We start from the raw sequence: 25794 nt of genomic DNA on the forward strand, positions 1-25794 counted from the left end.
CCCGGGAGTGCCCCCGCCCCGGACCTCCCGGGACTACAACTCCCAGCGTGCCCCGCGCGGCGCGCAGAATCCCTGCGCGGATGAACTACATTTCCCGGCGTGCCTCGCTGCCGAGGTCCGCCCGGCCTCCTCCCCCTTTGCCCCGCGGCGCCCCAATAAAGGTTCCGCGTCGCACGCAGCGAGGTTTGCTGAGGCGCTGCCCCTGAGGAGGAAGGCGGCGGCGGGGGTAGGGGAGGCGGGAGGGGGGGGGGAGGGGGGGAGGCGAGGATAAACACGGCCTCCGGGAGCGCGCCGTTCCCTCCGGGAGAGCGGAGAGGCCGGGAAGAGGCAGCCTGGCAGGGTCCGAGTGTCCCCCGTGGTGGGGAGGGGATAGCGGAACGGACCCGGAGGACATGGAGGGCGAGGGGGCCCCTGCGTGGCGGGGCCCGGGCGGGGGTTTGGTCCGCGAACTCTGCCGCTCCTTCGGGCACTACAACCGGCACCTGGCTCGGCTGCAACACAACCTGCGGGAGACCAAGAAGTTCTTCCGCGACGTTAAGTACTCCCAGGGCCACCTCTTCGCTTCGGCCGCAGCCGGCGAAGGCCTCCCCGCCGCCACCGGAGATGGAGACCCCCGGGACGGGCCCTGCCCCGGCGGTGAGAAGGGGGTGGGGGGACATCGGGCAGGGCTTGGGGAAGCCTCTGGAGGGGGAATGGGGATAAGCTGGGGGGCTCTGTGGGATGGGGTGGGAGGTGGGGTGTGAAGGGTACAGGAGGGGAGGGGGTGCGGGGTGGGGACATGGGCTGGGGGTGCATGGGGAGAGCTGGGGGGCTGTGGGGTGAAATGAGCTGTCCCAGGGACATGGGTCCCCTCTCCTCAGCTTCCTAACCCCCACCCACGGGGGTTTGGGGGGGCTTGGAAGCTGCAGCCTTGAGGAGAGAGAGAGGGGGGCTTGTGGGGTTGGGGTTTTGAGGGCTGAGGGGTTGTTTCTTCAGCTCGGTTCTCATCTGGGACTGTTGACAAACACTGGTGGTGCTGGGAGCCCTCCTGCCACGTGCAGGATGGTGTCTGTCCATAAGACTGTCTTGTGAGAGGGGCTGAGCGTGACATTAAATATATATAAAGATCTTTATTCATTTCCAAATGGTTCATGAGTCATCTCCCTTGGCTACTTGTCCAAGATGCTTGTCCATGCTTGTCTGAATCTCACCATTCTGATTTGGGAATTGCAGTGGTTTGGAGCTCTGCTGTCAGGCTGGGTCAGACAAGCAGTGTTCCCCAAAAACTCTCTGGGTAGGAGTGAAGAGCTTTGTTAAAACATGGAATCCCTGTTTGTTTCCAAATCTCTGCGAATCCCAAGACTCTGGGGTTCACAGAGATTGGGTTTCACTCTGGGTTTCACTCCTTTTCCCTGGGTCTCAGTGCTGTTTGAATGGCAGCAGCCCTCTGGAGCTGCTCTTTAATTATTTTTTATAAAAAATTACAAAATTCTGCTAAGAGGGCTTTGTTTGTGTGGATGCATCATTAATTAAACAGCCCTGACCTGGCATCCAGATTTTACCAAATACCTGTTGTTTCTGAGAGCACTTGGAACCTCCTTTTCTTGAAAAATCCCAACCTTGACCCAGTTTGACTTTCCTGGGGAATGTGTTGCCAACTGCTCCTTAAGTATCAGGGCTTCAAGGAGAGGCTGAGTTGATGCAAAGAGTAATGACAGTGTAGGCTCTGGGCTGGGGATTTCAGGCTGCAGAGGTTGTTTAACACTTATTGTTCTCAAAAATTAAACTTTAATCAGTAGTTTTCAAACTGGTGACGTGTTCCAGGTGGGGCTCAGGACAAATTATTAAAGCTGCTGCACATCAGGAGGTTGGAAGTGATGGTGGGGAGAGGGAAGGGAGAAGGTGAGGAGCAGGACTTGTTAAAATAAGGGAGATTGGCAGTTTTCTTAAATGAGTCAGCTGCAAAATAACTGCAAACCAATGATTATTATTTTTTTTTTTGCCTGAAACTCTTGGTATTGCTTATTACCTTCGTGCCTGAATAATTATCCTTGGACAGAGCTTCCTTGTTCTGTAAGATCTGGAGTTTGTTGTACATCCCCAATGCTCTCTGGAACTCAGTAGCTGAAAATAAATCTTTTTTTTTTTCCCCTGCCTAATTTGGGGGCATTATTTTAAGTGTCAGAGGGTTTAAGCATCACAGTTCTTGATGACTTCAGGAGCACTTTTTTTTCCCAGCAGTGTCAAAGTGAGAGGAAACTGACCCTGACCAAGGAGTTGTGAGTGAATGCAAAAGTTTTGTGAAATAAAAAAGGAACTGGGAAGTGCCATGGACAAGGCTCTTACTGCCTGTGGTTGAAGTGGAAAAATAAACTCTGAAAGTACATCCAGGTGTCTTGGAAACCAAACAAAACCTGAAGAGCTTTGCTTTTGAGACACCTGGGGAGTTGGAAAGGTAACAACTGGCAAAGGTACCAACTGACCCAGCAAACTAAAGCACCAAGTGAGGTCCTGTGGCCAGAATGAGACCCAAGGTTCTGATCCAGCAGCCCCTGGGGTGACCCCTTGGGTGAGCTGGGTCAGTCCTGGGTGGGGATTGAAGGAGCAAATGTGTGTTTGCTTTTACATCCCCCCCTCCTCTGCTAATGAGGCAATGTTCATCAGGAAAGGATTAACCAAGTGTTCCCTCTCTGGCCTTGGTACCAGGGCTTGCTCCTGGTTGGAAGAGAAGTAAAAAATTCAAGGCAAAAAAAAAAAAAACAAACCCCAAAATTGCCTTTTATGATGAGGGGAGAAGTCTTGGGGGCTGTGTCTGCATTTCTGAAGCATTCACCAAGATCCTGGCTGTTCCTCAGGTCTGTTTTGTCAGGAACAGACTTCTAAGAATGATTTGTGCTGGCAGAGTCCTGCAGCTTTAGGATGCACAGGTCTGACAGCTTTTTATTCTTGGTGCTGGTGGGTTCTGCACTGACTTTCTGTAAAAAGCAAAATATTAATTAGGGACTTGGTAGCAGATTTTACAAAAATACTTAAAGATGCTGTGAAAATAAACCCAGCAACCCTGCTTTCTACTCTTTGTAGTAGTTTTCTGCTGTGCTTGAAGTCAGTTGAACTCTTTGACCTAGGAACTGGAAGGTTTTGGTATTTCTTTTGCCTTATTTATTGCTTTAAACTGAGCTCTCCCTCTTCAGGGGTATCCAGAGGTTTGGTCAGTTTGATCCTGAGGAGTTTGTGCTGGGGGGGGAGAGGGGGTAGGGCTTGGTAGGCTGAAAATTCCCCATGTAAATGCATTTTGTAGGGGGTGAATGTGTTGAGCAGAAGTTTGGAAGTTTCCATCCTGCTGCTTTGTTGGCCCTGGGGATGTATCCTGGTTAAAATGTGACTGCTCTGTCCTCAAAAACCTCAAAAGCTTGGGGCTCCCATTGTGCTCTTAGGAATGTCAACAGGAGAAGATGGGGTTTAAGAGCAGATAATGTGTGGAGAGGTGGCTGGGAGGCTACTGGTGAAATAACAGGAGGGAGGAGGAACTTGTAACCAGCTTGGAGTGGAGCAGGAGGTGGAGGTTGGGGCTGCACCTCAAGGAGCTGCTCCTGGTGGTCTCTGGATCAGCATTCCTGGAGTTCCCACTAAAACCTGGAGGATGGAGCTGCCAAAGCACTGCCCCTCATCTCCAGCCCCACAGGAGTGGAAGGATTTCTGTGAAAGGTTTCAGTCTGAGGAGCAGGAGGGTCTGGCCTGGCTTCCACACTGGATTCCTGCATGGATTCTGATTTCCATGGCTGGAAAGGCAAGTGAGGCTGGGAGTGTGGTTGGCTTTCCTTGGAGAGGGGGCTGAGGAAGTGCTTCAGGGCTTTATAGATTCTCTAAACACAACCTAAGCTGCCTCTGCCAAGTGTTTGAGTGAGTTTGGGGCTGAGTCTTGGTGAGAGGGATCCTTGTTCTTGGACAGACTTCCTTTTCATCCCCAGGAACTGCACGGGATGCATGTGCTGGAGGACTCCCCTGCAGCCATTTGTTTTGAAGTCTTTGTCACATGTCTCCAGCCAACAGGAGATGTGGACACAGGATCTGGCAGCAGCTGAAACCTTGGGCAAAAGGTTTGCCACGACCAGGAGCTGCTCCCAGAGAGCTGGGAATATTGCTGCATCTCTTCAGGATCTAAAGCTGCTTTTTCTTTTTTTTTTTTTTTTTTTTTTTTTTTTTTTTGGTACCAGAGGAGGTCAATATTCCTCCCAACTGGAATTCTTCATCTTCAGCTCAGTGGCATCACTTAATAAGTACTTCAGGAGTGTTTTGACCCTGTGTTTTATTCTGCTGGAAATATTTAGCTCCTTTCTGCAACGCAGGAAATTGGCTTGGAGCAATAAATGCTGATCACAGGGAGGCTCTGTGTGTGTGAAAAGATGAAAGGTGTTTTAAAGATGTAGTATTTATTCTTTCCATGTTTCAATATTCCAGCTGAGCTGCTGTATTTTAATGGCTTTGTGCTGGAATTAAGAACCCATCAATACAGAGGCCACCCAGGGGGAGGAGAGGGTGCAATCTGCTTCTTTTCTTTTCCAAAGACTGTCCAAAAAAGGTTTCATGACCTGTACAATGCCTTCTGAATTCCTTTTTTTGTGCTTTTGGGTAGCTGAAGAGAGAGCCTGAATTCCAGTTGCTCTTTCAATAGATGTAACTAGATCAAAGAAATTCTTTCTCTTGTAGATGAAGGCTTAAATGTGCTATTTGTGGGGTTTTGCTGATTTTCATCTTTTATAAGTGGCTGGCCAGCTCCTGCCCTTCAGTCACTTGATGTGGTCACTCTGCTCTGGCTGTGGATCTTGAAAGGCTTAAGGAACAGTTACAAAGAGTCACACTTCAAGAAGTGATGTCTCCCTTGACCTTTTCTGCACTGCTGGTTTCTGGGTGTCAGTGTCTGGGGCTGTGTGGGGCAGAGAGGGGCTTGCTGGGGCACAGAGAGGGGCTGCACTGTGGGATGGGAGGACTCCTGATGGAATCACCTCCTCCAGCAGCCCTTTTTCCCAGCTGCAGATCTGCAGGAAAGATAAAATCTTAGGCAAGATGCTAAAGAAGCTTTAAAAGGAGGTCTCAGACACAACCAACTGATTTTTATTCTGGAATGTGATCAGGATGAGGACTAGAAAAGCTGTTGTCTGTTATCTGGGATTTGTTTAGTAGTGTAGAGGAATATCTTGGCAAATGAGTATCTTGTTTTCTTGGTGCTTGAGATGCTGAAGCAATTTTGGGTGCCAGAATATGACTCATTAGAAGAATTTTAATAGGCCTGGTGAAACAGGGCCTTCCCCTGCAAAGTCTCTGCTGCTGCTCTGTTGTGTTTGAGTCTCCAAAATGTCATTCCTGTCAGTTTGCCTGGGATCAGGGCAATCCTGCTGGCTTGGAGCTTCCAGATTTGGCAGTTCTCTTGAGGTCTTCATTTGCCATTTCATTCTTGGGTGCCCTCAGATCCAGAGCTGGGCCCATGGGCTTGTGGTGTGCACATTCCCTGGGTTGTACTCCCAGGGATTGGGCTGAAATGCAGCAGATGGGACTTTGTTTGGATCCATTTTTTTTTTTTTTTTTTTTTTCCACTACCAGAATTCTGGGGTTGCTATGCATAAGGTAACACAAAGCTGCTTTACACTTCAGCTTAGATGACTGAGCGTGGGGAAAAAAAGCTGTATTTAGGATTTGTGAAGGAATACAGAAGCTAAATTCAGCACAGGGACTGAATTAATGTAGTAAGAGCAAGAGCAAGGAGCTGCAGCATCATGGACTAAGAATCCAAAGGGCCTGGTTAGTGGGATGGTACAACTGATGCTGGAAGATGGATAAGGAGAGGGATTCCAGGGAGTACTGCTGAGATGCAGAAGATGGAGATGCTGAGGAATCTCTCCTTGCATCTTAAACATTGCTCTTAATAGGAATATCTGGCAAACTCTGCCTTGTACTTCAGCTCTCCAGGTTAGCAGGGATGTGTGCAGTTAGTGCAATCAAAGGACTTGTTTCTTCCTGTGTTTTAGAGTGGAACCTTCTGCCTGCTAGCAAGGATTGTCAGCCCTTGGGCTCATCTCTCCCAGTTCTCTGACAGTTCCTTAGCTGCTGTCATTGCATTTCCATCGTGGGGAACTCCTGGCAGAGGCTCTCAGTTCTGCTCCCATGTCTCAGCAACCTTGCTCTTGTCATCTCCTTCATGCAGAGAGGCAGTTTTGCAAGAATGCCTTTCCCTGAGGCTAGAGAGGAGGTTTGGCTGCTTTCATGTCAGTGATCCTGGACTTGGGTCAGCGTGGTGGGACAGTGATACCCCTGGGATTTGGTAGATGCAAAGGGTTTGACGTTTTACAGGGTGTGGGTGGAACCATCCCTGGGTTCATGGTTGTTTGAATTTTGCTGATGTGTGACAGGAACATTCTGTACAGCCAAAGCATCCAAACTTGGGAAGGGTTCCCCTTAGTGACCCACTGGAGCAAGGTGAAAACACAGTTCCACCCCAAAATGAACCCTCTGGTTGTTTCATGCTTCACAACTGACTTGTACTGGCTACTGTTTGGCTTCCCCTAACCTGCTGGAGAGTAAAAACACTTTCCAGTGAAAAAAAGGGGGGGAAACAGCAGGAAATTGTCCTCCTGGCTGTGTGAGAATCAGCCTCAGCGGATGGTGCAGGAGAAACCCTGATCTGCTGACACGAGTTTCAAGATACTCAAGCAAATTCTTGGTGCTCTTTGGGTTTCTTTGGGGTTGGGGGGGGGGGGCAGCACTGTCTGAACTTTTGCCTTCAGCTGGCTTAGAGATGGGAGCCTCAGTTTTCAGCCATCCTGAGCCCATCAGCCAACCCCTTCTGATGCCTTCTCTCCTCGATTCTAGGGCAGAATTTCATTTCCTTCCCTCTCCACGAGGAAGAGCATCTCCAGCGGACTGTGAGCTGGCACCCTTGCCTTCTGATTCTTGGCCAGAACTGTAATGCCAAATGCCAGTTACTCAACCTCCTGCTGGGGGAGAAGCTGCTCCCCACCCCCCCACTCAGGAAGGAGGAAAACTGCAAGAGGCGCCGGATCCGCTTGACCCACGGGACCCAAACCCGGCTCAGCCTGGCCCTGCCTGAGCAGTATGAACTGGTCCATATGATGGCAGCACACAGAGGGCACTGGGACACCATCCCAGAGGAGGATTTAGAAATTCATGGGGACAGTGAAGATCCTGCTCACCAGATAGCAGAGCTGGAGGTGATGCTGCCATACTCACTGTTAAAGGTAATGAAGTGTTCCTCTTCCCTCCTCAGTGAGCTCTTACCTGGGTAAGATCTAATGAAGGTCTCAGCTGTCAAGCAGAGAAACATTTTTTTAATTAAAGAGGAGCTGGAAGCTCGGTGTTTGATGTTAATTGGACATCACTGCCTGTGCTTGTGTGTTTTTGAGTCTTAGTGTTATCATTCCTCTGTGATGTTTCCATCCATCTCAGAAGCCAGGCTTACTCACATGTAACTCCAGGTGTCTTGTAAAACTTTACTCCAGACTCACTCAGAGTTAGATTTGCTGTCTGATAGTAGCTAGAAACTGTGGGACAAGGGTTTTATCTTTGTCCTGAAGAGCTTGGTGTCAAAAAAAAAAAAAAAGTTTTAGTTTCGACATCTGATGAAATGACTTCATTTGAGAGGGAGGCTCTTGACATTCCTGTGGTGTCAGTGAATTGAAGGTGTTGAAAACAAGAAGGTGGGAGCCTGTTCTCAGTGCTGCCTCTGACATTGTGTCTCACTTGGTGACTTTCCTTTCACTTGTCCATGCAACACGTTCCTGTCCTGTGGGTGCTGTGGTTCAGTGCTTAGCAAATACCCTTCAAGGTTGTATTTCAGTGCTTTTTTAGCTTCCATAAGTTTTCATTGCATTTCAGATCTTATGTCAAGCCTTTGTTATTGCAGTGTGCTTCTGGAACATTCTCTGTGGCAGCTGAATATTTGGAATAGATTCTTAATTCTTAAATAGAAATTGCTTAAGTGCAGAGAATGGAATCTGCTGTGCCAGGAGTATGAACTCCAGAGCTGAACAGTAAAATTGCAAGCTAACTTTTTATGGACAGAATGAATCAGGACATGGTTGTAAATGGGTAGAAAATGAAGACCCAGTTTGAAAGAAGTTCTACAAACCTAGGCTGGAGCTAAACTGAAGCCTGTCCTGGTGCAGTCAGCAGTCAGTGCAGTGTGGTGGTGCCTTTGGCTTCCAGCATCCTCTGAAAGAGAACAGAAGAGCTGTGTTTGAATCCACTCAGTGAGTTCTTTCCCAAAGAGCAGCAGATCAGCTGCTGGTGCAGCAAAGTGAGTGCCTGTTGTAGATCATCTGTAAAATCCTGCCTTGCTATGGAGTATTTAGCTTTACATTTCTTTTCCTGACCTGTTTTGGTGTCGTTTTTTCAGGGCCAGTTTAGACACCCTGTAGTTTACAACCCTGTTTCAGGTTTCTCATGTGAGTGACAAAGATCTCTCTGTCTGCCTTTGGTCATATTTAGGATGCTGAGATGAAAACAGCTCCTCAGATTAATTGGAAAAGGGTTGGTGAAACAAGCAGCTCTTCCAATAGGAGAGTGAATCACAGCTTCAAACTGAGTCTGAGGGTTCCTTACATGAATCCAAGGGGCTCAAAAAAGCACAACATATTTTTTAAGGCTGATAGGGGAAGAAAATGCATGTTAGCAGGTAATTGTGCCAAGGATTGCTTCCTGTTAAATCCCAAGAGGCTGACCTCCTGATGAGACCTCTGCCTTTTCCCACCCTCCTCCCTAATGGGGCTTTTCCAGCTCTGCAGCATGCACCAAGACAAAGTTTTTTCAAGTAAAAATGTGCCAGTCAAGGGCTCTGCTTCTGTAACCAGTGGAACATCTGTCTGGAGCAGGAATGGAGGAGGTTTTTTGGGTACTATCCAGACTTGTATGTCTGCAGAGCTACTCTGAAGGAACTTCTGCTTTTTCTTAACTCATGAAACAAAACCATGACCCTGATATCAGCTGCATGGTAATGTGATTTTTTTCAGTGCAGATCTTAAGGATTTGGATTTGCCTGGGAACCAAATATTTGGTGGAACTCAGCACCTTTTTGTCATCAACCTGAATTTTGCCCCCCTACATTCCCTGTATTCTCATCTGTCTTTTTTTCTCCCAACACCACAGTAGTGCTGTGATTCATTACACCACATTCTGGATATTTAAACACCATACAAGTGCTTGAAGACATCTGCAGCTCCTTCTTGTGGACTTGAAAGGAGATGAGAATTTCACTTGTGGATTTCTGTTGGAAATCCCATCCATTCCCAGCTTGGGGACACTTAAATACCAACAGCACAGGAGCTGCCAGTGAACTTCAGGACCTGGGGATTCTTGTGCAGCTTTCCAGGCCTGAGACTTAATAGCAGGAGCTGGCACCTGGGTGACATGCTGCTGGTTTATGTGGCATTTAATGCTGAATCATGCTTCTTCCTGCAGCCACTTGTTTGCTAAATCCACACTCATTAGTCACTAAGCCAGTAAAGAAAGATGAATTAGTTGTAGGTAACAGTATCCTAACATTAACTAAAATACTTCTCTTATTTTCACTTGAAGAGAAATTCAGTACAAGTGTAGAATACACCTCTTTTTATATATTTTTTTAATACTTGACTGCTAGTGGAACACTCTGAGGTGTTTTTCTTTAGGCTGCTATCCAGGCTGGGACTATGCTTGCTTTTTTGTCTTCCTGAAGAATGTCTTAATCACAACTTGCTTCCCAGAAAAGGGGGTGAGGAAGAAAGAGCCAACAATTTAATTTGCATGATTCAGCTTCTGTGAGAACACTACCTTGTGCTAATAGGTATGTGAATGTAGTTATTTTTAAACCTAAAATATCAGGGAAGGAAAAACTTGGTCAAAGCTGCTCTGTTCCTTTGGGATCACTCTGCACAGGAATGTATCTGGGTCATGGGGAGTAATCCATCCATCCAGACTGATCAGTAGATTTATAGTGGGAGGAAGCAGTTGGCTCTTTCCCTAGATCTTATCAGTTGTGCCTGGAAGCCAAAATGGACTTTTCTGAAGTATTGGTTTTCTTTTGGATGGCACAGCTGGGTTGGGAGGAGGGGGGGTGGCTGAAAGCTTCCTTTTTTTTAATGCCTTTGTCTCACTTGGTGCTTCATGGTACTTGGGTTTTGGGTTGCAAGCTTTAGCCAGGGCTTGTAGGGAAAGGCAAATTCTCAGCTGCTCTGACAAAACTGAGAAATGAATGAAGAGGTAGAAGATGGTTCTGTGAGCTCCAATAAAAGAATGAAATTAGTTTAGGTTCACTGTGGTGTTTCTTCAGGTCCTATAGCAGTGATTTAGGTCATAGAATTCTGAGTTGTTACACATAGCAAAGAATGTGGTTAACTACCTATTAGGAGGTTATTTTAATGAACATCCTGCTCAGAACTTGGAAGAACTTGCCCTGCTCTCCTCTTTAAGAGCACTGTAATGTATTTGGTTGTGGTGTTAGCACAGAAAGCTGAAAAGCTTTCACGTGGTTGAGATGCTCTTCATCCTACCAGCAGTTTCCTTGAGGTGCTCCTGCCATGTGCCAGGGCAGAAGATACTGAAATTGCCAGCACCATGAAATTATTTTTCTGCCCATATGAAACCTTCTCTGTTTCTAGTTTTGCTCTTTTAGTGGTGCATTTTCCCCAGGGGAAGAGCTGATGGGCAGCAAAGGATCATTGCTTCTCAGGCTGCCCCCTGAGTTGTTCACCTCCCAGGCTTGCTTGGGCTGACTCTTCCAGCAAAGGTGAAACAAAAAAAATTTCCTAAAGGAAGTGGGTTCAGAGTCATTGCAGAAAATCAGAGCAATTCCACTCTCTAAAGGACAGCAGTGTTTGCTGGGGACCAGAGCTGTAGTTGGTTTTTTCTTACCTGGAATTCTCTGTAGATCAGAGGTGTGGAAGTTCTAACCTGGATCCCCATGGGAAGAGAACAAAGTGGCAAGACTTCAAAAAAACAGGGGGAGTGTGTTTAAAGAAAAAAAAAAAAAGTTAAATAGAATCTCTGTATGTACCTCAGGCTGGTAGGGAGGCAATGAAATTAGAAATAATTTGTGCAGTAACTGTCAGACTTCAGTGATTCACAGACTCTGCTTGGAAGGCTGAGGATTCAGATTGGTTTAGGCTGACCTGGGCCTTCAGTCATGATCTGCTTGATAGGAATTTGGGTAAAAATCTGACTAAATTGGGTTAGCTTTTCAGCACCTCAGATAACTAAGCAAACAGTGATTAAACTGCCCAAAGCCTGGCAAAATAGGACAAGGTCCTCTTGGGATGTAGCAAAGCAATTCATTTTAACTGATCTGAAAATAAAGAGCATTTTCTGTTGACTTAGTAAAGTGGTGCAGTGCAGTGTTCCCTCAGTGAATGCACTGAGAGAGGCTCCACTTCTCCTCTTGTCTTACTGTAGGTCAAGACCTACTTGATCCTCAATTTTATTTTTTTTTTCCAGGCTGTGGGATGCAGTGGGTGTCCTGGCATTGGAAGTCTGAACCCATAGCTGAGTGTGTGGTGTGTCTGCATAGGATTCTTCAAACTCTCTTTTTGGCTTTGCTGCTGACAGCACCTCTGCAGCATTTTAAAGTGGAGGAGCTGCAAGTCTTGACATTTGCCTACCTGCTGTTTAGATTAAGTGGGAGGCTTTGATATTTAAAAAAGGGCCTTTTAGGTAAGGAAACTATGAATGAAGTTACTTGACAGCAGCTTCATGCTTGCAGCTCTGTCAGAAGTGTTTGTGGTGTGACCTTGCAAGAACCAGTTGAAGAATTTTAGGAATCCAGCCTGAGTCATGGGTGTTCCCTATATAGGAATATCCCTAATAGTGTGGGGAGCTGCCCAGAGAGGGCTTAAACTTCTGTAGGTCATTTTTTAAAAAATAAAGAAAAAAGAGGGAGGGAAGAAATGTTGCTCATGCTCTTTGGAAACAGCAGGACCAGTTCTGTGTTGGGTTGTCTGTGTGGTTTTCCCCGTGTCTCCTGGAGACAGCACTGACTTCCTCCTTTGTTTCCAGCCTGAGCCACCCCTCCTGGTGGCATTTGCAGGGCTGTCCCTTCCCTCCTGGCCAGCAGACAGGTCTGGGTGCAGGGCCACTGAGGAAACCTCAGCTGGGAGACCTGGCCAGCTATCAGATTTTTCTGGTGGAGAAAAATGTCTGAGTGTTCTTAATTATTGCATCCTCTTACAGGTTGGGAAGGTGGCACTGCAGTTATCTCTTCAGTTTGATGTTTCCTTATTTTAGTAGAGTGATAGGAGAAATTCTAGCAGTGCTCTCACATATCACAAGTGCATCTTGTGTCCCCTCTCTTGGAAGGGAAGGAAACAGGCTCCTTGGTAGTAGGGCTGGCAAAAGTGATGTCAGGAGGAACATGAGACCAAAGGAGTGGAATTCTCTGCAGTAAGGAAACAGGTAAATTAAATACACATCTTAGGTTTTGGTTGGATTTGAGGGAAGTTGTAACTAAGCTTGTCACAACCATCTGTTCCTCCTTGTCTTGGCTGTGAACTCTCTGGACTCGGTTATTGTGCTGGCAGCAGTGGGTAGTGCAGTCCCTGCTGCTGCTGGAAGCTCTACTGAGACCTGAGAGCACCAGTGTCACCTCAGAGAGCTGCAGATCTGGCAAACATCAGCGGGAGAAGTTGTTGCAGAGTGGCTCAGTGTTTATTTTTGACTCAATTACAGTGCTTTTTGGGACATCTATCACTCGTTAAAAGGATCTGCACCAACCTGTTGTGTTTTGTTCTTTTTTTTTCGACTTCCTTACTTGCTAGGAAGTGGATGTTGTGGTAGCACCATGCCGTGGGTCCCAGTCTGCTGAAGCCACCTTAAGGGAGTATGTGAACCAAGTCCTGCCTGTTGTCATCTTTGCCATCAGTGAGGCTGAGCTTTCCTCCTCGGACGAGGACGAACTGCGCGAAATCAAAGAGAAATTCTCCTTGCCCATTTTCTTCTTCAAAGTGCCAGAGGCCGGGGTCGAGCTGATCTCTCCCAAAAAAACTGAGCATGAAAAGTCCTCTCTTTACAGCCAGCTGATGGACCTGGAGTACCTGAGCAGCAACCACTGCAGCTGTGGGGGACCTGGTCCCAACGCTGATGCCCAGAGCATGCTGGTGGAGCAGCTGGAGAAGCTCCGTCTCCTGAGCACTTTTTCCAGGCAGGTCCTTCAGAAGCACCTGGTGGCAGCAGCTACCAGCTTGAATGAGGTGCACTGCCACTGCCTCAACATCTTCATCAACCAGGCCTTTGACATGCAGAGGGACCTCCAGATCACCCCCAAAAGGTTGGAGTACACCCGCAAGAAGGAGAATGAGCTCTACGAGTCTCTGATGAACATTGCCAACCGCAAGCAGGAGGAGATGAAGGACATGATCGTGGAGACTCTGAGCAATATGAAAGAGGAGCTCTTGGAGGATGCTGCTAATATGGAATTCAAAGGTAATTCAAAGAGGGAAATGGGGATGAAGAGGTTAGAGGCTTGGGAGGAGAGTGGTGGGGTGATACTTGTCTGCTGAGGGAGAGCTGAATGGCAGCCGAGACAAAAAAAAATCAGAAAAGATTTTTCTGAATACACAAAGGATTTTTCTGCAGCACCTCCTGGGTAAAAAGCACTCTCCTTAAAGAAAGGCCTGAAAATATTAAGCCTTGGTTTCTTGTAAATCAGACTCCCCCCCCCCCCCCCCCAGAAGCTCACTGGGGTTTTAGGGTATTTTGTTTCTCTGCTTTAATTCCCTAATCTGCTGAAGAAGATCATTTTCTCAACTTTGCCTCAATGGTTGTGTTGAGACTTGGGAGTAAATCTTTCCTAAGGAAAAAAGCTGTTGGAGTTTTAGCAGTGAGGCCTTGATTTGTACTTTCTGCTTGGGTTCTTTGTCTGAGCAAGGTTTGCATAAGACTTTTGGGTAGAGAGCCTCCAAAAATGAAATCCTTCTGGGCAGGTAAGATTTTCCTTTTTAAAATAAAAAAAACAAAAAAACCAAAATAAAAACCAGCACAACATATTGTGCTCCTGAGGCCTGTGCTTGGCACTTAGCATGTGTTTTTGGGAAATGTGAGAACTTCCAGGAGCACCTGGGCTGGAAGCCATCCAGACTGGCATGTAAACTGCAATGGGTGAGAGGCCAGCCAAATTCTGGCTGCAGGAATATGTGGTCTGTCAGAAACATCAAAGTGAAGATTTGGAGGCTGATAGTCCACAGTTCTTTCCTCCTCTGCTTGCCAAGCTTGAGGTTTATTGTAACAATCATTTCTGTTCTAAGGAAGAAATGCAGTTTGCTGGGCTGATGGGGAAAGATTTTCTTCTTTTGAATAAGTTCAGGAGTAACTCTAGGCTATTGGTTTAAAATAAATTACTTTTTTAGTGAATTAAGTGCTCATCGAGGCATGAGAGAAGCTAAAACTTTAAATAAGTTCAGACAAACAAAGTTACTCCCTCCCAGTTTCAAACTGGAGTGTTATCTCCTGGGACAAAGAGGAGAAATGATGGATTATATTCAATTCTACAGGTTAGGATCTGCATCTTTTTGCTTCTGTGGGTGGGAAATGGATAAGATCTTTCCTGTTTCTTGAGATGCTTTGTAGTGCTCATGTAAAATGTCCTCAAAGACCTTGTTTTATTTGCAACATGAACTTATTTGCATGCTGTGAAAAATCTTAACAAACTAGTACATGCTACTGATATAATGAGCTTGCTTATCCTACCTGGTTAGAGCTGCTATGGCTCCATTTACCAGGACAAATATATAATAATAATAATAATAATAATAATAATTCCTGTATTGTCTGTCCCACTCTTTAAAGAGCTGGATCACTGTAGTGCCAGAGTTCAGGAATTTATGTTCAGGAGTATGTTTAGGGGCACCACAACACCTCTAGTAACTATGTGTTTGTGTTGATTTGCATCACAAATATCACTTGGAGTGCAGCATCTTGTTGGCTGTCAGGATTTGAAGTAATATCCTCCAAGAAGGAAGGTGTTATTTTCAGGAGCTAATGCCATCTGCTGATCCCTGGATTCATTTTTAAGTAGGCTGGGTTGGTGGTGGTGGTGGCCAAAATCTGGTGACAAGATTTTCAGTTCCTGGTAGTAATGTAATAGTGCTCAGAGTGGTTGTGTTTTGCTCTCTGTTTAAAAATACCAAGTAGTGATCAGTACCAGGAAAAAAAAAAGAAATCATGGAACTGGTGTGGCTCTTACATTGCTTTCTTAACTTTCAACATCCACCTCTGATGGATTGCAGCAGAATTTCCTGGTCTGTGCTACTTGATGCTTCTGCCCTTTAATTTTTGGGATGATAGTTGAGTTGTCCTCAGTACTGCTGCAGGATGCTTGTGTGGAGTCTATCAGGTGATAGAGCTGAGTAATCTGTGAATTTGGATGCCAGCAGATGGAAGCAAACAGAATACTTTCTACCTGTGTCAGCTGTAATGTTTGGCTTTCCTGAAGCTGGAGGAACCAGGGGTGCATTCCTGGAGCTGCTCTGATGCTTTAGGACTTTCTGTCACTGAGCACTGAAATCGCTCAGGATCTGTAGGATTGGATCTGGGACCTCTGTGAAACTGATGTTGTGGCACTGGACAAACTGGCAAAAATTTAAAATTTAATCCTGTGCAGGAGTCAATACATGAGTTGTGTTGGTCATGAGGTTTTTTGGTGTGGGGTTTTTTGTGCTTGGGCTGCAGCTCCTTTGCAGAACACTGGGTGTGTATGTTGGATACCCAAGATGCCTCTTTCTTTTTTTTTTTTTTTTTTTTATTTTTTATCTGTAGATATCATCATTCCAGAGAATGGGGAACCTGTAAGCTCCAAGGACATCAAATGTTGTATTAAGCAAATTCAGGAACTGATTATTTCTCGATTAAACCAAGCAGTTGCCAATAAGTTAATTAGCTCAGTGGACTATCTGCGAGAGAGCTTTGTAGGGACTCTGGAGAGGTGCCTGAAGAGCCTGGAGGAGTCTTGGGAAGTTTCAGTACATCCTGCAAGGACTCTGGAGAAGTCAAAGGATGCTTCTGTACACATCACAAGCAATTATCTCAAACAGGTATGGTGGCTTAAATGGCTGGCTGGAGTCTTCTTAATAATTATCTTTATCCGGATCCAGAAGGGTGGGAGGAGACTGAGATGCTCACTGAAATTACAGGAACACAGCTCTGGAGTCTGTGTGGCTCTGGTGGCATTAAGGGAGGTGCTAAAACTGGGAAACAGTCCCTTAAAGGCCTAGTTACTCACTTTTCCTAAAATCTGTATTTGTTTATCAAATTACAGCCTAGAAATACCCATGAGCTTAATGCCATAAATGCACTGAACCAAGGGAATCATGGACTGTGCCATATTGTGTCCTTTGTTTTCATATTCCTAAAAAAATGTGTCAACTTTCACAAATTTCATAGCTTGCAGAGTTCCTATACTTTTCCTTTTCCCCTGGCTCTCCAGATACTAAATGCAGCCTATCATGTTGAAGTCACTTTCCACTCTGGCTCCACAGTAACCAGGATGCTCTGGGAACAGATCAAACAGGTATGGGCATCTTTCTCATTTATTTCTAGATCTTGTTTACTGAAATGTTTTGGAGCAAAGAATAATGGGAATACTCCCAGCTGCTCTCTACATTTTGACTGCATGTGGAAAGCTGTTGCCTCCCCACTCAGCCCTGAGGCTGGATGTACAGTTTATTCCTGGGGATGCCAATATTTAATTTAAAGCAAATACCTCTTCAGTGTTTTCTTTCTGTTCTGAAACAGCAAAGGAATGATGATTTCTTCACCTCTTTGGGTTGCTGGTAGTTTATTTGGGTTTGGGGGTTTCTAATGAGGTTGGTTTGTTTTGCAGTGTATCTTGATTCAGATCAATTCACTCTTCTCCCTCCAGAGCAGATTTCTTTAGGTCTTTGTTTTATTTTTCTGTCTGTTAAAGCATTCATCTTTCTGAGGTTCCTGCTCTGCCTGTTGATGACTTTCCTACCTTCTCCCTCTTGAGCTGCCTTGTATGGATGAGTGAGAGAGTAAGGAATTTTCCCAAATATGTGCAGAATTAATGGTCACAAATCTTCAAATCCCTCCTTCGGTCAGGGAGAAGGATCCAGGGTGGGTGTTCAGCAGATGGATTTCTGTGGCACCTAATAAAGGGTGGGGCAGGGCACCTTAATCACCTCTCAGTTTGAGGGACGTGGTGCCTGCCAGCACCTTGGATTTCTAACCCTTGCCAGCAAGTCCATCCAGCAAAAAGCAGCTGAGGAACATCTCTCTGGGTGCTGCTTTTGGGGGCTGCTCTTTCAGCCTAGAAGCTGCACCCCAAGTGTGGTTTCCCACGTGGTGGCTGTTTGTCTGTCTAGCTGTGGATGTTGTTGGTCAGATGTGAAAGGGTGGTTGGCTTGTGGGAGTGAACAGAGCAACTATTCAGAAGACTCAGATCTCCTGTAGAGTGTGTGTGTGTACAACAATCTTGGGATCAACTCCTCACAGTCACTGGAAGGCAATTGTTTAGCCCAATTCTACATGCAGACGGCTCATGCGTTATTACAAGGTATCTGAACAGTCTGAATAAATTGAACTTCTGCTTTATTTTTTTTGCACTGGTGCCTTAATTTTGTTTCCTCTTTGACCAGATAATCCAGCGGATCACCTGGGTCAGCCCCCCTGCCATCACCAGTGACTGGAAGAGGAAGGTTGCTCAGGATGCTATCGAGAGCCTCAGCGCCTCCAAATTAGCCAAGAGCATTTGCAGCCAATTCAGGACCAGGCTCAACAGTTCCCATGAGGCTTTTGCAGCTTCTCTGCGACAGGTGAGGGTGTGGAGCTGTTCAGAAGAAGGTTCTGGAAATTGCCACTTAGGGAAGGAGGATTTTTAATTGCAGTGGCAGCTAAAGGTGGAGTTAATGCTGCTGGTCTGTAGGTGGGGGTGGCAGAGCTGATGCGAGGGCACTGATCCCGTTTTCAAACGTGAACTTTAAACAGGAGCTCTACTCAGTTGAGCAAAAGACCCTCAACCTGCTTGCACCAGGCCTTCAAATCAGGCAGGATTAATGTGTGTATGTGCTCTCTCTTGTAGTTAGAAGATGGCCATTCTGGCAGGCTGGAGAAGACAGAAGACCTGTGGCTGAAGGTGCGGAAGGATCACGCTCCTCGCCTGGCACGGCTCTCCCTGGAGAGCAGATCCCTGCAGGATGTGCTGTTACATGGTGAGCCTCATGCTTCATGTACTCCCTGTTAATTCTGCTCCCTCCTCCTGAAGCAGTCAGTGGGTGTAAAGGAGTAGGAGGGGTGTTTTGCTTTTCACTCAGCTGCTTCAGGGAGCCTCCATCTGACACCTACTGAGTACACTACTGAGTACCTTGAGTTGTGCAGCCCATGAAAAGCTCTGGGCTGCCAGCCTGAGAGTGGAGGGTTAAAGATATATATATATATATATAAAAAAAGATAAAATCAATATAAAGATACAAGAGAGATGTGCTAATGTCTGACTAAATGGCTGTTGTGCCTTCCAGGCAAACCAAAGCTGGGCCGTGAGCTGGGCCGAGGACAGTATGGTGTGGTCTATCTGTGTGACAGCTGGGGAGGGCATTTCCCATGTGCACTGAAATCTGTTGTTCCTCCAGATGAGAAGCACTGGAACGACCTTGCACTGGAGTTTCACTATATGAGGTGTGTGTTAATGGGTCTCCTTAACTTCACTGCTGCAAGCAAATGCTCTTTCTGCTTGTGTTGGGCAGAGCAGGGGCAAGAGGAGCTTGCCAGGGGGACTGCAAAAATGTAACAGGCACAAAATGGCAAGCAGAGATGCTGCTGCCTGTCTTAATCTGATTCTCTGGTGTCTCTCCTTTTCAAATGCTTCCCGTTTTGCAGAGTAAATTAAAATTAATAGATTATGCTTGCAAACAGTTCTTCTCCCCTGATTTTTCGTGTTGAATCATCCCTCCTTCCCCCATCTGTCCTTGTCCTCTCTGAATTCTCAAAAGAAAATGATGGGTCTGCACTGCAGTAAACAGTTGATTTTCAGTGAACAGCTTCAGGCAGATGCTGCAGCACAGACAGCTGAAATCATACAGTATTTCTTTGGTACTGTAACATCTACAGCCTCTCTGGTGTTGAATTGGATCAGACAGCTCCAGGCTGTTCTGGCCCTCAGAACTGGGCTGTTCTGCTCACTGTAGAGCACCCAGTACACATCTGTCTTAATAGTGTACTAAAGCTGTTGAGCATTTTTTCTTTAGGAGGTGAGGCTTGGCCTGGGGTGGAGGGAAGGACATAAAACCCAACTCTCTCCCTGCTGAACTTTCCCCAGGTCTCTGCAGACACACGAGAGGCTCGTCCACCTCCATGGGTCTGTGATAGATTATGGCTATGGAGGAGGCTCCAGCATTGCTGTCCTACTCATCATGGAACGATTGCACAGAGACCTCTACACAGGACTAAAGGTAACCACAATCCATGGCTGCTTCTCTATATAATTTTTTTTTTTTTTTTATAGATACCTTGCCAAAAAAATCCAGGTCTAAATCCGTTGGTTTGTCCAACCAAGCTGGAATGGCTCTGGTTTTGGTGGGTTTGGCAAATCAGGGTGAGCAAATGTAAGGATTTGAAGGATTGTAAGGATTTGAAGTCTGTTTGTTTGCTCTTCAGGCTGGGCTGGAGTTAGAAACACGACTGCAGATTGCCCTGGATGTGGTGGAAGGGATCCGTTACCTTCACAGCCAGGGACTGGTGCACAGGGACATCAAACTGAAAAATGTCTTGGTGAGGAAAACTTTTGTGTCTGGCTCATCCTGAAGTCTTATGAGGCCCTTTCAGTGGGAGGGAAAAGCATAATGGAAGTGGAGTAATACCTTTTCTTCATATGGAGGTTTTAATTTGTGGTATTGTTAGCCACAACTAGCCTTGCAGTGAGGTTTCCCTGACTCCTTTTCAGGCAGAAAGCCTGGGGGAAAAGGAGCAGAGGAGTGACTTCCTTTGATGGTAGAGAGCTTGAGCTACTCCTGGGGCTTCCAGCTCAGTTCTATTAAACCCCAACCACACCCTCTGTCTAGAAAACAAGCAAAGACATGTCTTGTTCCTCATCTTAATTAGGTAAATGGCAGAGAGCAGCCAAGTCATTAGTTAAGTAGCTTGCTTAAGAAGAAATGCCCAACCCTTCAAACCCAACCAGCGTGTAAAGCCTTGACACTGAAATGCAATCCTAAAACTGAGAAGTGTGGCTATCAGCTCCCTCTGTGTGGATTTTTCTGCAGCTTGACAAAAAGAATCGAGCTAAAATCACTGACTTGGGGTTCTGCAAACCAGAAGCCATGATGTCTGGCAGCATTGTGGGCACACCCATCCATATGGCTCCTGAGCTCTTCACAGGTAAGCTTCTTGATTCAAGCCACTGCTGTCACTGCCTTGAGTTTTGGTGCCCATTACTTTGAGTATCTCAGCTTGCTTAGGAGGGGAAAAGAATTAAAATAAATCAAACTCCCTGCTTCCAATACATAGGATGTGGTTTTCTTTTGTGTCACTCTTAAATCTCTGTTTGCTTGAAAGAAAGCTGTGGGATTGATAAGCTTTGAAGTCATTAGGACTCCTGCAATTAGAAAGGTAAAATATTAGTTATTAGGAAGCTGGAAATATTTGGCTTTCATAGGCAAATACTTGAGGGAGGATCCCCTGCTTTTTGTACAGACACCAAGTGAGGAACTTCCAAGCTGTTACTCTCAAATTTTCTGTCTTGTGCTTCTAGCAGGTGTGCTCTGTTTTTTGGTTTTTTTTTTTTCCAGAGAAAGCATCTTTTGGCAAGGAAGCTTTAGTTTTAATTTGAGGAAGCAGAACACAAGTTAGTTCTCAGCCTGCTGAGTTTCCAGGGATGAAGATTGTTTGCCCTGCTAATCAACTGTATTTTTGTCACAGGAAAATATGATAACTCAGTGGATGTTTATGCATTTGGCATCTTGTTCTGGTACATTTGTTCAGGACATGTGAAGTTACCAGAGGCTTTTGAGAGATGTGCAAGCAAAGATCACCTTTGGAACAATGTGAGAAAAGGTAGAAATGGCTTATTTTGAACTATTTATTGGTTGATACTTTATTTCTGCTGGAGTGAAACTTGAAGAGATGAGGAAATCCATTTTCCCTTCTAACTGAAAGGTAAAAATAGAAGTTGCATTGCTTTGTTGACAGTCTGAGGAGTAACATTTATCCAGTTAAACTTGGACACACTCTACTGAAAATCTAATTACAGTTGTCAGGGATAGCAAAAGGCTGCCAGTTAACCACCTCCTTGCTAGCACCCTGCTTAAAACCCTGCAAAGTGCTACAAACACCCATGATGTAAACCAGAGCCATGATCCCTTAAAGAATGTTTAATCCCTGGCAGTTTCTGGAGGCTGTGCATTCAAGTGCTGAATACCCAGCCTGCTGAGAAGGTGTCACTGATGGGGAGGGTGCTGAGGGAAACACACTGATAGTTTTCCCTGAAACATAAATTTACTTTTCTGCCTGTGGGTGTTTAGTACCATGTTGAGTGGCTGAATCCTCTGTAATGTGGTATCAGAATGGTTTCAACTTTGTGTCCTTGGTTCCTCTCCATAAAATCTCTCCCTTTCTCATGTGAAAAAGATTAACTTGGGTGAGTGAGTGGTGTATTTGGTGCTAAGGCTGCCCTGACTGCTTCCTCCCAAAGGCACCCCTAGGGGTGGATGTGGGGGTGCCTCTTTTTACATATTGTGCTCCCAAGGAGCTGTAAAAAGAAGGCTCTGATAAAACTGAACATCTTGGCCATCCCTGGAAGGGCTGTGTGTGTGATCTGAGTGATGCCCAAGATGCTCCCAAAGCTGTCTCAGGAGCACTGCTGACATGTAAGCCCCTGCTGAGAGCACTGGACCCCAGACAGCTCACTCCAGCCTGCACCCCTGCAGTAAACATCAACTTTCCTCCCAGATTTGGGGTGCCCTGATGTTAACCAGAGCCCTCTCCCTTCTCCAGGAGTCCGCCCAGAGCGTCTCCCAGTGTTTGATGAGGAATGCTGGCAGCTGATGGAAGCTTGCTGGGATGGAGACTCCTCCCAGCGCCCTCTCCTGGGGATCGTTCAACCTATGCTGCAGGGGATCATGGACAGGCTCTGCAAGGCCAGCTCTGAGCACCCGAGTAAAGGTTTGGATGACTCGACTTGAAAAGGAAGCCCAGAAGAATTTTTTTTTTTTTAAGTGTGAGAGAATTCTGAACCCCTGACTCTGCAGATGGCTTCTTCAGATGTGGCTCTTTGTGGCTAACATGAGTGGGACAGGTAAAGGCAACCAGAAGATTGCTCATGGAGGTGAGACCTTGGGGACATTCCAGCTAGAATTGCAGCCAGAAAAATCTCCTCCAGCACACCCCACTGATGCTAGTTACCCACCTGCAGCTTTTCTTATGGAGTTGTGCAACTAAGAGAAAAATCCACAGGCTTGAACTGAAAGGGTTTGTTTTTTTTTTTTTCTGCCAATCCCACAGAAATACCAAGCCAAGGAAAGCATCTTGTGTGTTCCAGGTGTAGTGTCTGTGTTGCTAGAGGCTGATTGTCACAGTCTTGACTCAGTAAAGTCAAAGCTCTTCCTGTTAACTGATGGTCCCTGGTGGCTTTCAGTCCCTAAAATCCCTATCCCAGGCACCCAGTGATTGGCACCCATTCCAGCACAGTGGGAGAGGAGAGAAAGCAGAGGCTTTAGGCTAGAAAAGTGTTCAGGAGCTGAGAGCATCTCTGCACGAGCTTCTTGTAACACTCAAAATGTTTACATTGACAGGAGCAAAGCTTCCATGTTTTACCTGAGGGGGTTTATCTGCTGTGCCACTGCAGTGCAAATACCCCCAGTTATAAGCTATTTATCCCTTGTGTCCCCAGCAGCTCTTAATTCTGTAAACAAGCTCTTTCTTCCTGGTAATTCTGCTTCATAATTGTTGTCTGAATGTCTGAAGAAACCTGACCTTTTTTTTGTCTTTTTTACAGTCTTCTGGTAAAATGGAAGACTGTGCAGAGGTTCCATGTTGTAATACCAGAACACAAAAGTCATTACAGCTAATGACTGTCCCTGGGGAAAGTGCCAGTTCATTTTAATTAACTACTGTTTTTCAGATTAGTTGTAAAGGCAATGACAGTTTTAAATTGGGCTAGCTATGACAGACATGTTTTTTAAAAATAAGGTTTCTTCAGCTTTTGTTTTTTTTTTAAAGTCACATGCTTGGTGAGAGCATACTGGAGGGAAAACAGGTCATTGATTCTTCTTCAGTAGCTTCTTCTGTTGTGGCTGAGTCTTCATCTGATCAGTTCTCTCTGGGATCTCTAATTTGGCTGTGTTGAAAAGAATAAAAATGGGGAGGGAATCCTTTGCAAGGAAGGGTTGGGCTGGGGAGGTCCTGCTGCCCTTCCCAGGAGGGCTGCCTCTCAAAAACAATACCCTTACCCCTTGCCTTTTGCATTTCTGGAGCAAGATTGGTTGAGATTCCTGAACAAACCTGCTGGGGGGTGGAGGCTGAAATAAAAAAAAAAAAAAAAAAAAAAAATTAAAAAAAAAAATGCACCTTGTTTTACTACCTGAGGAAATACTGAGTTGGGAAGTTCTCCCTGGGTTTACTGTTCCTCCCAGCTGCAGGAACAGCACACACTGGCTCTGGTTCCCAGGAAAGCCAGGATGCTGCCTCCACATGTGGAATCACTGCACCTTTTTCCTGGGATTTAGTGGCTCCAATGACAACTGATAGTCTGCCTGTTAAACAGCTTGAACAAAGGAAAGGGATACATAGCCCTGCAGTATTAGTTTAGTTGAAATCTTCCTTTCTTTGTGCAATAAACAGAATTAATGCTTTTTTATATATATATATATAAAAAAAAAAATAGGTTTGTTTTGGGGGTTTTGTTCTTTTTTTTTTTTTTTTTTTTTTTTACTTACCTGCACGTTGTGGGCATTTTCCTGGCATTATCAGTGTGGTTCTGTACAGGTCCAGCCCTGTAAAGGTTCTGTAGAGGTGCAGCAGCCCAGAACCCCAGCTGCAGAAGAAGGAATTAACTTCTCCAAAGTAGAATCCTTGGGCATTTCCCTGCCCCTGCCCCCTCATGCCAATGACACTAACAGTATTAACTCTGTTCTGCTCTACGTGGTGGTTTGTAGGAACTTTATTTAAACCTAAGAGAGTCCAGGTCAGTCTCTGGCAATGAATAGAAGTAGCTTGTGTAAATAAGAACTGTATGAATAAAAAACCTTTAAATCTCTGTATATGCAATTCCAGAAATGTTCCTGTATAGCTTTTCCTGTGTAGCTGCCTCCAGACACTTATCTGATGCCTTTTTATTGTTGTTTGTAACTGCTTTGATGTTTTCTTTCCATGTGATTGGTCTCTCTGCATGCTCAGCATTGTAGATCTGCAGGTTTTCCAGTGCTTCTCTGCATCCCCCCCCTATTGGGTATAAAATCTGCCTGACTGAACTTGTTCTGAGGTATTTCATGCACCCTGTTTATCTTTAAAAATAGTTTCTCCCCCCTGCCCCGGGAGGATTAGGAATCCAAGGTGAAAAGAATTACTTTATTAAAAGATTCCCCAGCCTGTACAGTGAATTATCACCTCTGAGCTGAGCAAGCACCTCCTCTTCTGCCTGACCAGTTTGCCTCTACTGCCTCCATCTCCTGAAGATGTTTGTTACAGTAAATTTTAATATTCTGTAGTAAAAAGGGGACTTAGAGCTTGTACCCCCTGTACCCAGGTCTTCTGCTACCCATGGGCACATCCCAGCACCTCCTCTTGCAGGAGTGGGATTATTGCCACTAAAAACCAGTTCAGTTCTGGGAGGAGGGGACCCCCCCCCTGTTTCCTGCAGGAAAAAAATTGGGCATTCAGTGATTTTTTGGAGAGGAAAAAGCTTTGTTTGCAGAAGTCACTGCTGGGAGATTTACACCTCTGCTGGGTCCCTGCCAGCTTCAAGCAGAGCCTGAGAGGTGCCAGGAGGTTTTGCTCTGAGTCCCCAGCCCCTGGGAGCTTTTCCCTTCACTGGGGGGGGAGCAGAGCACAAGGCCCTGCCCAGGGTGAGCTCTGCAGGGCAGGGACAGTGCAGAGAAATCTGCCAGGGAAACACCAGCCCCCTTAATGCAGGGATTAACCCTCACCCTGAGCACTTTGTTTGGGGATTGAAAAGCAGCTGTGGTGTTACAGAATCCCAGAATCATTTGGGTTGGAAAGAACCTCTGGGATCATCAAATCCACCCCTTGATCCACTCCCCCCGTGGGTCCCACTCAGTGCCACATCCAGGCTCTGCTTAAAAACCTCCAGGGATGGAGGAGAATCCACCCCCTGCCTGGGCAGCCCCTTCCAGTGCCTCAGCACCCTCTCTGCAAGGAATTTTTTCCAAATATCCAACCTCACCCTCCCCTGGCAGAGCTTCAGCCCATTCCCTCTTGTCCTGGGAGCAGAGCCCTACCCCCCCCCGGCTCCAACCTCCTTTCAGGGAGTTGTAGAGAGTGATGAGGTCTCCCCCGAGCCTCCTCTTCTCCAGCCTCAACACCCCCAGCCCTTCCTCACAGGATTTATGTCCGAATCCCCTCAGCCCCGTTCCCCTCTCTGGTTCTGATCCAGCCCTGAGCTTCCCCCCCCCCCTCTCCCTACACCCTTCATTTTAGCTCCAATGAAGCCACACGAATAATTCCTTTTCCCCTGACGAGCAGCCCTGCCCTGGGCCCAGCACAGCGGCCCCGGACCCGCCTCGAACCCCCTCGGGCCGCAGAACCGAACCCTCCCCGCCCGCCCCCGCAGCGGCCCAGCCCCGCTGCCCGCTACAGGCAACGCCCCGAGCTTCTCCG

At 46.3% G+C, this 25794-nt stretch overlaps 2 protein-coding genes across 4 annotated transcripts in view; one reads left to right on the plus strand and one right to left on the minus strand.

Annotated features, from left to right (window-relative positions):
• CDK18 (cyclin dependent kinase 18) overlaps positions 1-25794 on the minus strand; it is a 193794-nt gene that overhangs the window by 166994 nt on the left and 1006 nt on the right. The window lies entirely within an intron of this gene.
• Positions 210-24428, plus strand: DSTYK (dual serine/threonine and tyrosine protein kinase). Of its 3 annotated transcripts, none has more exons than XM_071768629.1 (13): positions 210-636; positions 6844-7229; positions 12774-13437; positions 15769-16043; positions 16436-16519; positions 17607-17783; positions 18050-18179; positions 18486-18642; positions 19283-19415; positions 19621-19734; positions 20226-20340; positions 20881-21015; positions 21955-24428. In XM_071768629.1, the coding sequence occupies exons 1-13, from the start codon at positions 393-395 to the stop codon at positions 22140-22142; spliced, it is 2802 nt and encodes a 933-aa protein (XP_071624730.1). In that variant the 5' UTR covers positions 210-392; the 3' UTR covers positions 22143-24428. The 3 variants fall into 3 exon arrangements, with proteins under 3 accessions (XP_071624730.1, XP_071624731.1, XP_071624732.1); XM_071768631.1 differs by lacking the exon at positions 210-636 and adding an exon at positions 2750-2834; XM_071768630.1 differs by lacking the exons at positions 20226-20340; positions 20881-21015; positions 21955-24428 and adding an exon at positions 20065-20211 and having other exon boundaries at positions 247-636.

The sequence above is a fragment of the Heliangelus exortis genome, chromosome 25 (genome assembly GCF_036169615.1).
Source record: "Heliangelus exortis chromosome 25, bHelExo1.hap1, whole genome shotgun sequence".
NCBI classification, from domain to species: domain Eukaryota; kingdom Metazoa; phylum Chordata; class Aves; order Apodiformes; family Trochilidae; genus Heliangelus; species Heliangelus exortis.